We start from the raw sequence: 16,159 nt of genomic DNA on the forward strand, positions 1-16,159 counted from the left end.
GGAAGACACATGTTGATGGGTAACAGCAGTGCCAGCGTCCACGGGGCACGTGACTACTCAAATGTAGGTATGTGTTGGGGTAGTTAGCTCCAATCCTTATCTCGCTTCAGACCCCAGTTGGTCATCTTGTAAAGCAGGTAAATGACGGAGTTAAAGTTGAGGCAGTTACCCACAGTTACCTAAGGGCTCTTTCTGTAAGCACTGGGGACCCTCTCATAAAGCAGACAGGGCCAGAGGAAAGCTATTTGACAAGTTTGTTTTCTGGGTCCTTCCCTTGAGCGCTGTGGACCCCCTCCCATCTTCTAGGCTTTGGGATGAAGTTTAAAGCCTTTGCCAGATAGTGGAAACGATACCTAGAATCTCAGTGTGTTAGCACGGTGTTTCTTGTGATGCTGGAACATCTGCTGGCAATAGAATTGGACCAGGATCAGGACTGCCTAGTTAGTGGGAGAGACATGACTTCCTCGGCCTCCCTGCCCTGGCTTACCATCTATCCCACCTAACACACCAGTGCAGGGACATGCTGTTCCCAGGGTCAGTCCTCAGCAAGGGGTGGGCAAGGGTCTTGCTTCACAGGTCACTCTCAGTAGCACCTGCCTGTGTTGAGGAGGCTCTGAGGGTGCATGGGCTCTGGGAGGGTGGTGACCCGGAGGGGAGCGCATCCCCCACCTCAGGGCCACTGAGTCTGTGTGGGGAAAGCAGTGGGGTCTGCTCAAAGTCTGAATTTGTCTACAGACCCCTACCCTGTCCTTATCTTCCTCTGTCCAGCACTAAAGACCCGGGAGACATGGGCACTGAAGGCTGTTCAGCAGGACTTGTGATCTCAGCGATCCTCTGTGCTCACTCAACTTTGAATGTCAATCCGAAAGGCTGGAGTTCCCATTTCCACTGTACAGACTAGGAAGCAGGCAGAGAGAAGCTGAGAATCTTGCCTTACATCACACAGCTGGAGGAGACAGAGCTGAGACTCACACCCATTACAGACTGATGTGGAATCTGTATGCTGTGCACCAGGAAACGCTGACCCTGAAGGGGCAGCAAGGAGAGTGAGGAAGACCAGGTGCCCAGACTGAGCCAGGCTCACGTCTGTGCACAAGCATATGTTCCTCCCTACCAATCACCTCTGAGGCTTCAGATGTTGTAGGAAACTGGAGAAGAGCCCAGAGAAGCCAAGGGAGGGGGGGTAAGGGGATGATTAGGAGAAAAGGCCCGCTTCCCAGGAGTCTGGGGAATTCCCTTCCCTGGTGAGTCTGTCTCAAATCCCTCTAGCTCTCTGGGCAGTAACCAAAGCAGACTGACTCCAGACTTACACATTTGCAGGAGTTGAATTTCTGTACCTGAGAGTATGAGTTCTTTGTGACTCTTCCCAAACTCTCTGCTTTCAGTGGTGAGGGGAGTGAGGGATGTGGGCTTCATATTTGTACAGAGACAAAACTTGTTAGAATAGGACGTCAAAAACCATGAATGAGATTGGTGCTGGCATCCCCATATCACTATGGAACTGTTTGTCCATCTCGTCTCTTGTCATGAAACTGGACGGTTTGTTTAACCAGTTACTTCTGTACTAATTACAATCTTGGGGAGAGTAAGGGGCCCTAGACTTCCTATGGCTATTGATATGAGACTTACTGCTAAAGACTCACTCAGTCCACCTGCAAACATAGGCCTTCTCCCCTGAGTGTGTCCCCTGGTGTGTGATGAGATCTGACTTGCGTGTAAAGCCTCGCCCACACTCCCTGCAGACATAGGGCTTCTCCCCTGAGTGTGTCCTCTGGTGTGTGATGAGATGTGACTGCCGTGTAAAGCCTCTCCCACACTCCCTGCAGACATAGGGCTTCTCCCCTGAATGTGCCCTCTGGTGTGTGATGAGATGTGACTTCTGTGTAAAGCCTCGCCCACAGTCCCTGCAAACATAGGGCTTCTTCCCTGAGTGTGTCCTCTGGTGTCTGATGAGATCTGACTTGCGTGTAAAGCCTCGCCCACACTCCCTGCAGACATAGGGCTTCTCCCCTGAGTGTGTCCTCTGGTGTGTGATGAGAACTGACTTCCGTGTAAAGCCTCGCCCACACTCCCTGCAAACATAGGGCTTCTGCCCTGAGTGTGTCCTCTGGTGTCTGATGAGATCTGACTTGCGTGTAAAGCCTCGCCCACACTCCCTGCAGACATAGGGCTTCTCCCCTGAGTGTGTCCTCTGGTGTGTGATGAGAACTGACTTCCGTGTAAAGCCTCGCCCACACTCCCTGCAAACATAGGGCTTCTGCCCTGAGTGTGTCCTCTGGTGTGTGATGAGATCTGACTTGCGTGTAAAGCCTCGCCCACACTCCCTGCAACATAGGGCTTCTCCCCTGAGTGTGTCCTCTGGTGTGTGGTAAGATTTGACTTCCAGGTAAAGCCTCGCCCACACTCCCTGCAGACATAGGGCTTCTCCCCTGAGTGTGTCCTCTGGTGTGTGATGAGATGTCACTTCCGTGTAAAGCCACTCCCACACTCCCTGCAGACATAGGGCTTCTCCCCTGAGTGTATCCTCTGGTGTGTGGTAAGATTTGACTTCCAGGTAAAGCCTCGCCCACACTCCCTGCAGACATAGGGGTTCTCCCCTGAGTGTGTCCTCTGGTGTGTGATGAGATGTGACTTCCGTGTAAAGCCACTCCCACACTCCCTGCAGACATAGGGCTTCTCTCCTGAATGTGCCCTCTGGTGTGTGATGAGATCTGACTTGCGTGTAAAGCCTCGCCCACACTCCCTGCAAACATAGGGCTTCTCCCCGGAGTGTGTCCTTTGGTGTGTGATGAGAACTGATTTGTATGTAAAGCCTCGCCCACACTCCCTGCAAACATAGGGCTTCTCTCCTGAGTGTGTCCTCTGGTGTGTGATGAGAACTGAGTTCCGTGTAAAACCTCTCCCACACTCCCTGCAAACATAGGGCTTCTCCCCGGAGTGTGTCCTTTGGTGTGTGATGAGATGTGACTGCCGTGTAAAGCCTCGCCCACACTCCCTGCAAACATAGGGCTTCTCCCCTGAGTGTATCCTCTGGTGTGTGGTAAGATTTGACTTCCAGGTAAAGCCTCGCCCACACTCCCTGCAGACATAGGGCGTCTTCCCTGAGTGTGTCCTCTGGTGTGTGATGAGATGTGACTTCCGTGTAAAGCCTCGCCCACACTCCCTGCAAACATGGGGCTTCTCCCCTGAGTGTGTCCTCTGGTGTCTGATGAGATGTGACTGCCGTGTAAAGCCTCTCCCACACTCCCTGCAGTCATAGGGCTTCTCCCCTGAGTGTGTCCTCTGGTGTCTGATGAGATGGGACTGCCGTGTAAAGCCTCGCCCACACTCCCTGCAAACATAGGGCTTCTCCCCGGAGTGTGTCGTTTGGTGTGTGATGAGAACTGATTTGTATGTAAAGCCTCGCCCGCACTCCCTGCAAACATAGGGCTTCTCCCCTGAGTGTATCCTCTGGTGTCTTATGAGAACTGAGTTCCGTGTAAAACCTCTCCCACACTCCCTGCAAACATAGGGCTTCTCCCCGGAGTGTGTCCTCTGGTGTGTGATGAGATGTGACTTCCGTGTAAAGCCTCGCCCACACTCCCTGCAAACATAGGGCTTCTCCCCTGAGTGTATCCTCTGGTGTGTGGTAAGATTTGACTTCCAGGTAAAGCCTCGCCTCGCCCTCACTCCCTGCAATCATAGGGCTTCTCCCCTGAGTGTATCCTCTGGTGTGTGGTAAGATTTGACTTCCAGGTAAAGCCTCGCCTCGCCCACACTCCCTGCAGACATAGGGCTTCTTCCCTGAGTGTGTCCTCTGGTGTGTGATGAGATTTGACTTGCATGTAAAGCCTTGCCCGCACTCCCTGCAGACCTAGGGCTTCTCCCCTAAGTGTGTCCTCTGGTGTGTGATGAGATGTGACTGCCGTGTAAAGCCTCGCCCACACTCCCTGCAAACATAGGGCTTCTCCCCTGAGTTTATCCTCTGGTGTGTGATGAGATGTGACTTCTGTGTAAAGCCTCGCCCACACTCCCTGCAGACATAGGGCTTCTCCCCTGAGTGTGTCCTCTGGTGTGTGATGAGATGTGACTTCCGTGTAAAGCCTCGCCCACACTCCCTGCAAACATGGGGCCTCTCCCCTGAGTGTGTCCTCTGGTGTCTGATGAGATGTGACTGCCGTGTAAAGCCTCTCCCACACTCCCTGCAGACATAGGGCTTCTCCCCTGAGTGTGTCCTCTGGTGTCTGATGCGATGGGACTGCCGTGTAAAGCCTCGCCCACACTCCCTGCAAACATAGGGCTTCTCCCCTGAGTGTATCCTCTGGTGTGTGATGAGATCTGACTTGCGTGTAAAGCCTCGCCCACACTCCCTGCAGACATAGGGCTTCTCCCCTGAGTGTGTCCTGTGGTGTGTGATGAGATCTGACCTGCGTGTAAAGCCTCGCCCACACTCCCTGCAAACATAGGGCTTCTCCCCTGAGTGTGTCCTTTGGTGTGTGATGAGAACTGATTTGTATGTAAAGCCTCGCCCGCACTCCCTGCAAACATAGGGCTTCTCCCCTGAGTGTATCCTCTGGTGTCTTATGAGAACTGAGTTCCGTGTAAAACCTCGCCCACACTCCCTGCAGACATAGGGCTTCTCCCCTGAGTGTATCCTCTGGTGTGTGGTAAGATTTGACTTCCAGGTAAAGCCTCGCCCACACTCCCTGCAGACATAGGGCTTCTTCCCTGAGTGTGTCCTCTGGTGTGTGATGAGATGTGACTGCCGTGTAAAGCCTCTCCCACACTCCCTGCAGACATAGGGCTTCTCCCCTGAGTGTGTCCTCTGGCCTCTAATGAGATGTGACCCATCACTGAAGCTTTGCGAACACCCTCCATGCTCGATTGTTACAGTTCTTGACAATCCTACTTTCACAAACAACTTGCCTGTGTCCTCTGGTCTCTCTTTCTGGCCTCTATGGGGCTCTTCCTCCATCATTCTCTCATGCTCGCTGGAGCTCCTCATTGGTTCTTTGGAAGGTTGGGAAAAGGGTCTTGAGATTCTCCTCTGACTGATCCTTTGAAGCAAAGGTTTGGACGTTTCTTTGACCTCTTGACCTTCAGCTTTATCTTTCCAACTGTGAGTACTAGTTTGTTGCTGCTGCTGATTCTGATCCTCTAGGCAGGGTTCCTCTGCTTGGAGGTGTTTTCTTGCAGATGTTCCCAGGAGACTCTGAGAGGGGTGGCTGTGTTTCACGTGTTGGCTGAGGAACTTCTGACTGGAGAAGGCCAGAGAGCAGGAGGGACATGGGTGGATCTCTGGCTGTGGTTCCGCTGAAAGAGAAAGGTTTGGTCAGGGCACATGTTGACGAGAATGCCTGGGCTGCACGACTTGGCTGCTGGTGAGACCTGCCCCGTGAGTCTTTCTTACTGTGGTGACAATGCAAGCTCCGTCTCCCACAAAGCGTCCACTCGCACCCTATTTTCCTTTTTATTTTTGTGCAGTGCACCTTCTTCAGAAATCCAGAAAGCCCCCATCAAGAGGGTCTGTTCTAATATTGCCCAGACTGGGGGCTTTCGAGGAGCACGAGAGGCCATTTCACTCCCTGTGCGGATGGGACTGCAGTGACCTTTCCCTTCTATAGGCATCTTCTAAGTCGTGTTAAAGAGCAAACCACAGGCTCCAACTAGGAATTGCTGCTCTGTTTTCCTAAACAGTAAAATAAAATGTCCTCCCTGACCTTGCTTGTGTGGCTCAGTGGGTTGAGTGCCAGCCTGCGAAGCAAAGAGTCGCAAGTTCAATTCCCAGTCATGACACATGCCTGGGTTGTGGGCCAGGTCCCCAGTAGGGGGCGTGCGAGAGGCAACCACACATTGATGTTTCCCTCTTTCTCCCTCTTCCCCTCTAAAAATAAATAAATAAAATCTTAAAAAAAAAAATCCTTCCTCAAGCCTCACACCAGACATTTATGCTTCATTTCATTCAGTGTTAGCCCATTTCAAATACACTGAGAAGTCGTTTCAAAATATTTCTCCAACTACACTTCTTCCATGCCCGACTCCTGTTCCTCTCTGACCCACCGCCATACTCTCTCACTTGGAGATGAAGCAATCTCTGAGGGGATCCCCCACTGGAGTTTATTTTCTAAAAATTAACAAAGCACAATCAGAACAGAGAACACAGCACTCTGCAGCTGACGACTGCACTTTCACTCAGGAGAGTCCCCAGTGTCTCAACTCGGATCATTGGCGCCGCATTTCCGGGCTGCGGAGCATCTGTCTGATCTCCGTTCTTACCCTCTGTGCTGAGACGAGACCCGAGTGACCCTCAGCCAATTCAACATCCCACCTCTTTTCTTCCCTGCTCTAGAGGCTCCCTCTGCCTGGGACCCTTTGCCCGCAGGTATTGTAGTAAATGTTATCTCCCGAGAGAGCCCTTCTCGGACCACCTGCCACACCGCACCTCCTCTCACACTGATCCCTAGGCTCTCGTCCTGGATGAGTTTTCTCCAAAGCACTAACCGCTGTGCAGTGTTATATACATGCAAGCACCTGTGCCTGGGCTTCCCTCCTCCACCGTCAGCCCCTCCAGAGCAGTGATTCTCGTCCTCATGTTAAGCTGTACTTCCTGGTCCCAGGACCCTGTGCGCCAGAGTAGGATCTCACCTGAGAATTCACTGAAATGACGGACAAACGTGCCCTGCCTGAAGGGTGTGGCTCAGTGGGTTGGGTGTTGTCCCACAAACTGAAAGGCTACAAGTTCGATTTCGTCAGAGCACATGCCAGGGTTGTGGGGTAGCTGGGGCGTGCCAGACAACTGATTAATGTTTCCCTTGCACACTGATCTTTTTCCCCCTCCTTTCCACTCTAAAAAAAGATTTATTTATTTTCAGAAAATGGGGGGAGGGAGGGAGAGGGAGAGAAACATCAATGTGTGGTTGCCTGTCACACGCCCCCTACTGGGGACCTGGCCCACAACCCAGGCATGTGCCCCAAACGGGAATCTAACTGGCGACCCTTTGGTTCCCAGGCCGGTGCTGAATCCACTGAGCCACCCCAGCCAGGGCAAGATCTTTAAAAAATGATTAATGCCTATAAACAAAAATGTTTTATTTAGAAGTATGGAGGAAATTTAAGAAGAAACAGCTATAAGTGTCAGAAAAACCGCCTTGGTGAGAGAGCTGGTTAGTGCTTGAGAACTTTTTTTTTTTTTGCCTCTCAGCCTTTCAGCACTATATGCAGCTGTATATTTTGTGCATGAAATACTTTAAAAATAAAAAACATAAAAATTTTGCCTAAGAGTCAAAGGCATATGAATGAATTGTGAATTTCTGAAGCATCTGATTTGAAACTTTACTGACTTTAGATTGGATTTTACTCTACTTAGGAGTTGGATCAGGAATATTTCTATGGAGAATTCTCTCTTCTCTTTCTGTTTTGAAGAACAGTGGTGCCCACCTCTCCCGGCTACGAGCTCTCTCTTCCACTTGCTGCCCCACTTGCTGCCCAGCTCCTGGCCATACTCGTCCCCGCACCAGACCAGCAGCTCACAGCCCGGCCTGACGACCCGGCAGGTTCGGTAGAAAATCTGCCTGTGGTATTGAAAGGCCACCAGGTTCTGCTCTTCATCATCCCGGGCGCAGTTCACATACCTGGGATTGAGGCAGATGAAGGGAAACAAAAGCACAGCGATGAGTTCTCACTACCTGAAAAGCCCTTCCCGGACCACCTGCCACACCGCACCGTCCCCTCCAGCAAAGCAAAGTCCATGTCCAGCTCCTCACTGACTCTTACGGCCCTGAGGCTCTGGTGTCGCTCACAGCCCCTACTGCTCCCGGGGACCTTCTGTTCAGAGTCTGAGGTCTGTCAGCGTGTCATGTGAACTCCTACCTCCAAGTCCTGCTTGCAGTGCTAATGCTGCCTAATACCATTTTGTAAAACCCAGTTCCAGACTTAACCTCCACCCTGACTGGGCATAATGTCCAGTGCTCTCTGGCTTCTCCAAGTCTAAATCAAGTTGTCTCACACCACAGAACCTGGTGCTTGATCTAGGGCCTGCTTCTAAATTAGCTCACTAATTATTCAGTACTCAGCCCACGTGTTTTCTCTTGAGAGGCCTTTCTCCAGCCCCCCTACACTTTATTTAGGGTACCGTTCACTTGCCTCCCCAAGGTTACCATAATTGGAGGTCTTTTGTCTTAGTAGAATAAAACAGAACAATAGTAGTTGATTCCCATTCTGTTATCCCTGATAAAAGAGAGCCCCTCTCAGGAAAGGGGCCCGTGACCACTCCTCTGCAGGCCTCACAGCCCAGCTCTAGTTAGAAGTGAGGCTGGGACGGTTTGCTGCCCCCCAGGTTTAGGCCGTCCTTGGTTTGTGCTATCTTGACACTGTGCACTTCTTGGAAATTATAGTTAAATGTTTCTAAAAGCAATTGTTTTTATGTCTGTCTGTGAGAAGTCCTCCATAAGGACATGGGTTGTGTGACCTGTTCAAGTAATGTATTCCTTCATCTAACCTGGAATATAGTGAGTGCTTAATTAATGCTCATTTGATACATTAAAGTGTAATCCAGTGTCCCTGGTGAATCTAGGCTGTTCAAGGTCCTTTCCAGTGCCCAGACTGTGTCTAGCAGAGAGCTTTACATTTTGAGGACGTATGTGCTACTTTTTTCCTAAATGTCCCCTGAAATGAAAGAACACTGTATGGAGAAAAAGAGGAAAAAGGATTAAGGGAGACCACTGAGCGAGGCATGATGAGAGGGAGAGACATATGGGCTTGTGGGGGAATGAGTGTCCCCTCTGGCACCCAGAGACCTGTTGACCTCACCTCATCCAGTTGGCCCAGGATTTGTCCTTTCCATCCACATACTCATAGCAGTTTCTCCCCTTGGCGATCTGCATTTCAGAAAAGAAGTTAAAGACCTTTTATTTTTTTTTTGTGGGGAGGTAATAGTCAGAGGAATTATTTTACTCCACTGTCATCAAAGCTCTTTCAGCCTGCATGGGGATTCCACTGCCAGTTGTGACCACACGATATTTTCCTTACTCATCATCTACACATCTGAGTCTGGCTGTCCAATCAGAGCAGGAGCCCCACAAGGGAGGAGCCACTCCTTTGTGTCTGCACCACTTTGCTCCCACTTACGCTCTGATCCTTAAACAGGAGCTCTGTGTTCATGTGAAGTCCCGTCAGTGCACACAGCTAACCATGTTGTCCCTCCATGTCTAGCATGTAGGAGGTGAGGTCCCTCCAGGCCTCAGAAGGAATGTGGGAAGCCAGAGGACAGTGGAAGAGGCAAATACTTCTCACCAGCCAGGAGTATCTGCTCTTGGCTGCCTCTTCATCTTCTGTGATGTGTCCTTCATAAGGGCCAAAGTGCAGACCCACTGGCAAATCAGCTGCCTCATTCCACACTCCAAGCCCAGCCTCAGGGATGCCCGATGGCCCGATTCTCAACCCAGGGGGCAGGGTGAGGGCCGAGCGGTTGGGATGCCCCTTGTCCGCTGCACTGTCCTTTACAAATGCAGGGGGCCCATGCACAGCACAGCTGTCGATGAAGAAGTTCTGACACTTCTGACAATCTAGAGGCGAGAGCAACAGGGGTTAGGGAAGGTACAGCGCATGCTCCTGGACACAAAGAGCTTCAGAGGGCGTCCAGCACTGACATCACTGAGACTCAATGCTGTACTCCAGGTCACTAGAGGAAGGGAATGATTTGGGGACCAAAGGACTGGATGAAGTTACTGTATCATAACACGCTTCTTCGTGAGTCACTTACAGAGGTAGTCATCATCCTGGGGCTCGCCGATCTCTTCTCGTAGGCTGTACATCTCCACGTCAATCTCCTCTCTCCTGAGTTCTAAGTTGGAGAAGGCCAGGTGAGCGAGGTTGGTGGGGTGTGGAGTGTTAGTTCCCATTTTGTCATATAACACACAATCTCCTCCCATCAAATTATTACCCGTCCTTTGCATATTCTGGTATTTTACTGTTAACTATTGGTTCAGAAGACTAAGACTCCACACCAACTACAGATGACTGATGCAGTTTTAGTTCCTAGATCTTCCCATTACCAGGTGTAACCTGCCAACCTGTAACCATTCATAAAGTATTCATGGAGTGCACATTATGCGTTAGGCCTTGAGCAAAGGCCTGGGCACCCAACACCAATAAAGTGTGGCTGCTATGATCACAGATGCATTTGTTGGACATCTTGCGTGTATCAATTATTTTAAATGTAACTTAACCTTTCAAACAATACACGAGCGATGTCTCATTCTCTTCACTTTACACAGTAGCATTCAGGAGCTCGGAGCATTTACAGGATTTGCCCACAGCTCCAGTGCTAACTTCAGCCTCAGCTCAGCCCAGCTTGAATCCGAGTCCATCCGAAGTCCGCCCCCCAGACCCAGGCCATAGTTATCAGCCCTTCTGTAGGGCTGAGAGGAACTAACGTTTCCAAACTATGTTCTCTTACCTGATTTTTGTCTAGTGTGCCGTCCAAAGGCACACGCTTCTCCAGGCGGGGACGCTGGATTCTGGGCCTGCTCTGAGTCACTTGCAGTCATCAAATTTGCTGTTCCTGACAATTCCTTCAAACTGTACTCATTGCTTAACGGCACCCTGGATGTTGCCTTCAATATAAGAGTCACATATTAAAAGATAGCATGTATTTAATTTTTTAAGGCCTATGATACATTTTATATGCATGTCTTTAAAACTTCAACCCTTGGAAATACCTAGGGAGTATGAATATTAGAGGGCATAGGGCCAATGTGGGTAGTGAATCCAAGATTAGAACTCATGCCTTATGGCTCTTTTCTTTCAACTGTCTCTGTGATATTGAGAGTGAAGGATATTGGGAAGAGAATAGAGAAATCGTTGGCAGAAACATATCTAGGCAGTAAATAAAATGGTGGTAAAATCTGCAATACCTTGGAAAGAATATTTGTACTTAGATTAGCTGGTTCCCACCAATTCTGTTTGGATAAGGCTGTATCAGTAGCTAGTTGTCTTCAGTTTCATGATCTATAAAACAAGCTAATTTTTAATGTTATAGTAAACATGAAATAGAATAATGTTCAGTGAAGCATTCTGTGAATTGTGTGATACAGTATGAATGTGAGGTTACAGTCCTGCCATCAATTTACCCCTCAGCTCTCTCCATATTTCAAATCTCACAGAAATTACCTTCCGTGTTCATTGATCATCTTCTAGTTTAATTTGTAATTGTGAAATCATTCATTCGGCAAACATTCGGGGGCCCTGATCTGGGCCTGTGACTTCTGAGAAGTCTCAGGTATGGACCAGCCTCTCAAAGAGCTCACAGTGCAGAGGTAGGCAGGCTGAACAAATGATTCCAAACAGGACGAGAGTGGCCGCATTAGAATTCAGAGAAAGAAGCTGTTACTTCACCTTACAAGAAACGGCATTTGAAATCAGTTCCCGATGGATGAGATACTGTTGAAGAGTGTGTAACCTATGTGAAGTCCTCAAGTCATGTTATTATTTGTTGTTTCTCAATCATCAAACCTGAAGCTCCTCAGGGGTAGGAGATGCTTTCTTTGATTAGAGTGGGAGGCTGTGATCCTGGACATTTTACATTCTTCTTCATCTGGGCATACACTGTACAAACTGCCTACATATCATACGCTTTCCTTACTCAGAGGGTCTCAGTGCCCCTCTCACTGGAGCAGAGAAGAACTTCGGTTGAAACCATCAGTCAGATGAATGATGTAATGACATATGGATAAGACAATGTAAACTTTAGAAACTATGAGAGTTTATTTTTCTAGTTTTTAAAAAAGATTTTATCTTCTTGAGAGAGGGGAAGGGAGGGAGAAAGAGAGGGAGAGAAACATCGACGTGAGAGAGAAACATTGATCGCTTGCCTCTCACACGCCCCCCAACCGGGAACCTGGCCCACAACCCAGGCATGTGCCCTGACCAGGAATCAAACCGGTGATCTTTCGCTTTGCAAGAAGACACCCAACTGGTCATGCTGGCCAGGGCAAAACCATGAATGCTGTAATGAGTGTGTAAGTGGTTTAGAGAAGACACTATGGATTAGATTGCACTACCTGATACCGTGATCTTAAGACATATAGTCAAACATTTCTGTATCTCTGAAAGCTCACTTTCCTCATCGTAAATGGTGACAGTTATAGTACCTACCTCCTCAGGTTGTTGTAATGTAAGTGAATTTATTCACGTAGAATGTTTAAAGTCTGAAACATTGTGAGAATGAAACAACTGGCAGTTACTATTGTTGCTGTCGTTGTTAACTGTTAAGCTGATGATGAGCCCTGGCTGGTGTGGCTCAGTGGATCGAGCGCTGCCTGCAGACTGAAAGGTCACCAGTTCCATTCCCGGTCAGGGCACACGCCTGGGTTGCGGACCAGGTCCCCCAGTTGGCGACGTGCAAGAGGCAACCTATTCATGTTTCTTTCGCACATGTTTCTCTCCTTCTTTCTGCCTCCATTCCCCTCTCTCTAAAGAAATCAATTAAAAAAATCTTTAAAAAAGGATAATGTTGGACAATGTGTTGAAGAGACCAGGAAAGGCAGGCAGAAGTTCCCAGGGTACTTTCTGCATTTTCCTACTCCTACCTGCATTCCTGTCTATGAGGAAAGTTTTCTTGTCAACAGGATTTGGGAAATACTCACCTTCTGGTGTTCACTCCGTTCCCTTCTGAAGGTCACCCAAGAAGGTTTCACTGAAAGATGGTGAGAAATCAGTGTTTTGGTTGGTAAATGTTTCCAAAATCTGGAGATCCTTATCAGGGACACAGAATTCTGAATGAGAACAGTCCAAGAACAATCCAGGGTGATTGGAAAAGGTTTTCTGAGGTATCGTGAGGCCTAGGCTTCTGTTGGGGCCATCAACTAATTTCATTAGAAAGATAAAGAAAATAGACAGAGTGCCATCCACACTTCATCCTATGTTCATACAGCATCTATCACATTTACTAGAAATAAAGTGGCCTCTCCTGACAAAAATGTCGTAAAAGTGACTGCACAGAAACTCCGTGTCTTTAACACAACCCTTCCTCCGTCCTGCTTTCTTCATTCAAACTGGCCTTGTCGGGGCTACGGCACCACGGCCACCTCGCCTCCTTTCTCTGGTCCCCTCCCACCCGGGCACTTACTGGCCGTCCCCGCCCTTCCTTAATCATTAGACTCCGGTCAGCACCCACAGTCTGCTGACCACACAAACAGAGAAATCCAGTCAAGTGAAAGATCGCACCTTGACTTCAGCTGTGTTTCAACCCCAGACCCATGGAAGTAGACTGGCCCTACCAAGCGAGCACTCGTGATGCTGGACAGAATGGCACCAGGGCCGACACCAGGAAAGATACAGTGACCAACCCCTCCCTACCCGGGGCCTCCCCCTAACTCCCGTAATCACCGTGGTTAATACCTTGTCCATCTGTCCCCATGCAGGCCGTGGGCAGCCGGGTGTTGGAACACTCTTCACCGGCCAGACCTGCCTCCCTCTCTTGCGATTACAACTATTCTGAATCAGTTATTTCTTACTCACTTGTATGTTCTTATACATTTACTGCTTATTACTGTATCTATAAATACATGTGATTATGTTGCACTTGAAAGTTTACACGAATAGCCCCTTACTGTGCGACACACTGTTTGGCATCTTGCTTGTTTGCTGGACAAACGAACCTGCTCCCTGGTTAAGTCCCGAGATGCAGCCTGACCTAAACAGGTCCGTGTCGGCAGGGCGGCTCTGGTTCCTCCTGCCCCTCACCTTGCTGCCTGGGAGTCCACTCTTCATCAGAGTCCCCAGGGTCCTCCTCCTGGAGCTCCGCAGCTGGCCTGCGGGGGCGGTGACACATGAAAGGGGGTCGCGGGGCCCTGAGACCTGCAAAGCGACAAGACCTTTGAACTGAAAGCAAAGAGCCTGGAGGAGGAACGAGCTCCAGGAAGCCCGTGTGACTGGCTCCCACGGGATGGGAGAGTCTACGACCAGTCGCTGTGGGCGCTGCACTGTCAGCGCCGGCCCTGCTCTGACCCCAAGGAGCAAATCCCCCCTTCGGCGTCCACTCGGGAGTGAGCCGCAGGCGGAGGGAGGGGGCCGCCCGAGCCCGAGCAGGCACCTGCCTGCGCACTACCTCGACTGAGGAGCACGTCGAAGTTCCTCTTCCGGTTCGGGTGCCAGCCTTTCTCCCAGTCTCCCATCGCCGCCCACTCGTCCCCGGAGAAGTAGAGGGAAACGTCTTTCCAAGCTTCTTCGGCCTGGGGAGGAGAGTGGACGCACCAGTAACTCAGTGATGTGCGTTCGGGCCTGCCCTGCCCCTGGTGCAGGGAGCCGGCGCGGCCTCGGTGGTCCTTGTGCCGCAAGCACCGAGCCCGAGTCTCTCTGGGTCGGCCGTGTCCCTGGTCCCGAGCGGCTGTTCCTCCCGGCTGCGTCCGGGGCGCCCGCCCGCACTCTGCGCCTTCCCCCGCTTCCCTGACCCGGCCCCGCCACGCGGAGCCCCGTCTCTCCCACCAGCGCCCCGCACACGCGCAGCGAGGGTCACCCCGAGGGCCGGGCGTCTGCGGAGCCCTGCCCCCCGCCGGCCCCACAGCTCACCTGAGGCTTCCGCCCCGTCCGCCCCGCTTCTCCCTCGGGGCGCTCCTGCGGGGTCCCGTCGCGGTTCATGGCGTCCCAGCCCCGAGTCCGAGGCGCCTGTGGAAGGAGAAGGCGCTGAGAGGGCCGAGCGCCTTTCCCGCGCTGGCAGGGCGCCGAGAGAGGGGGACGCGGGGCGCTGCGGGAGGAGGGGCCGGACGGGCCGAGCCGCGCTGCTGCAGACCCGACCGCGGGGGGCGCCCTCATTCCCCCCTTCCCCCCCCCCAGCACGCCCCCTCAGCGCAGGCTCCGGGGCTGCAGCCGGGCGTCGGAGGGCCCGTCGGCGGCGGCGCCAGGAAACGCGCTCTTCTCAGGGGAGGGCTGGGAGTCGCACCGGGCTCTGCAGACACCGGCACGCGACGCAGGCGCGGCCTCCAGCAGACCGCCATCTCTCAGGCGGAGACGCAGGCTTGGTGCTCCAGGCTGCGGACACATACAGTGCCTGGGGGAGGGGGCGGGGCCTCTGAGGCCGAGATTTGGGGCCTCTCGTCGAGGGGCTTCAGGTTCCCCGCCGTTGAGTTCGTTTCCAGGACGACGGCATTCGGGGTCTCTGCATTGGGGAGCTGTGGTCTTCGCGGGCGAGCTGCAGGTAGGGTGCCCGAGCTGAGGGGAACTGGGGTTTTCAGGCTGTTTGGAGGTCTAAGCGTTGGGGGTTAGGAGATGTGGGGTCCTCCAGGTTAGCGGACGCGAGCCCCTCGATGCTGAAGGGATCTGGGGCCCCGCAGGATAAGGGTATCTGGGGTCTCTTAGGCTGGACTTTGAAGGTCTCGGGCTAAGGGTTCCACATGGCAAGGTTCCCCCTTACCGGTCAGTCTCCCGGGGCCCCTGGCGCGCTGCCCACCTCGCAGGACAGAATTCTCCCAGCTCCCCAGCTTCCCGCCCTCGGGAGGTGTGAGGACGAGGGCGGGGTGAGGATCCTCCTGCCTGGATAGCTACGTGGGAGCAAGCCGCCAATCAGTGCTGCAATCCCAGTGCCCTGCCCACCAATGGGCGGTCAGAAGAAGCTGAGAGGGCGGGGCAGGGGGCGGGGCCAGCCTGTTATTCCAGGATTTGAAACTGGCAGGAGGAAGGCCCGCCCCACCCCGCGGGGATTGGCTGCTCTCGGTCCAGTGGGCTCCTGTCACACAGCCTGCAGCGAGGACAGTGGTTTGGCGGTTTCCGAGGCTTGTTTTCCTGTGACTGGTGAGGGACCCACCCTGCAGGAGCTGGGAGCCCCGAGCCGCGTGGACGTGGCCCTCCTGCCGCCTGACAAAGTGTCTTTGTTCCACCAGACTGTAGTTGGGATCCCCAACTTTCGTCTAGGCCCTTCGGTGCCCTCCTTTTTCAAATGCACTTTCAGCAAGAGCTGCATAACCAGTGAGGACGCCGTCAAGACTGCGTTGCATTCCGGGAAACTGTTAAGTCAGTAAATTCTGACCACCCAATTGGTAGACACAAAGAAAGTTCCAGAGGGTTCAAAGATTTAAACACAACAAATGACATAAGTGCACTGGAAAACACACTGGGAGAATTGCACATCTCAAAGAAGTGGCGTTATGAGGAATAGATATGTTTAAGTAACTCAGGTCTGAAAACA

At 51.8% G+C, this 16,159-nt stretch overlaps 2 protein-coding genes across 2 annotated transcripts; both read right to left on the reverse strand.

The window, feature by feature from the left end:
• Positions 1-1,221: 1,221 nt before the first annotated feature.
• LOC128779247 (histone-lysine N-methyltransferase PRDM9-like) lies at positions 1,222-15,497 on the reverse strand. The gene is made up of 12 exons (XM_071219436.1): positions 15,389-15,497; positions 14,548-14,643; positions 14,087-14,210; positions 13,723-13,836; positions 12,624-12,673; positions 10,436-10,592; positions 9,740-9,820; positions 9,271-9,542; positions 8,788-8,855; positions 7,417-7,610; positions 4,000-5,292; positions 1,222-2,310 (listed from the first exon to the last, which is right to left on the reverse strand). The coding sequence occupies exons 2-12, from the start codon at positions 14,614-14,616 to the stop codon at positions 1,640-1,642; spliced, it is 3,093 nt and encodes a 1,030-aa protein (XP_071075537.1). The 5' UTR covers positions 14,617-14,643; positions 15,389-15,497; the 3' UTR covers positions 1,222-1,639.
• LOC139441146 (histone-lysine N-methyltransferase PRDM9-like) lies at positions 2,456-3,771 on the reverse strand. Its single transcript, XM_071222318.1, has 2 exons — positions 3,757-3,771; positions 2,456-3,672 (listed from the first exon to the last, which is right to left on the reverse strand). The coding sequence occupies exons 1-2, from the start codon at positions 3,769-3,771 to the stop codon at positions 2,461-2,463; spliced, it is 1,227 nt and encodes a 408-aa protein (XP_071078419.1). The 3' UTR covers positions 2,456-2,460.
• Positions 15,498-16,159: the final 662 nt, after the last annotated feature.

This window comes from Desmodus rotundus, chromosome 9 (assembly GCF_022682495.2).
Source record: "Desmodus rotundus isolate HL8 chromosome 9, HLdesRot8A.1, whole genome shotgun sequence".
NCBI lineage: Eukaryota > Metazoa > Chordata > Mammalia > Chiroptera > Phyllostomidae > Desmodus > Desmodus rotundus.

Excerpts from the sequence above, each read along its gene's own strand:
- LOC128779247 (XM_071219436.1), bottom strand. The coding sequence starts at position 14,616 with ATGAACCGCGACGGGACCCCGCAGGAGCGCCCCGAGGGAGAAGCGGGG. Across the intron at positions 13,837-14,086 it reads CGACGTGCTCCTCAGTCGAG|GTCTCAGGGCCCCGCGACCC; the intron begins GTAGTGCGCAGG and ends GTCGCTTTGCAG. Across the intron at positions 8,856-9,270 it reads AGAGCAGATACTCCTGGCTG|ATCGCCAAGGGGAGAAACTG; the intron begins GTGAGAAGTATT and ends TCTGAAATGCAG.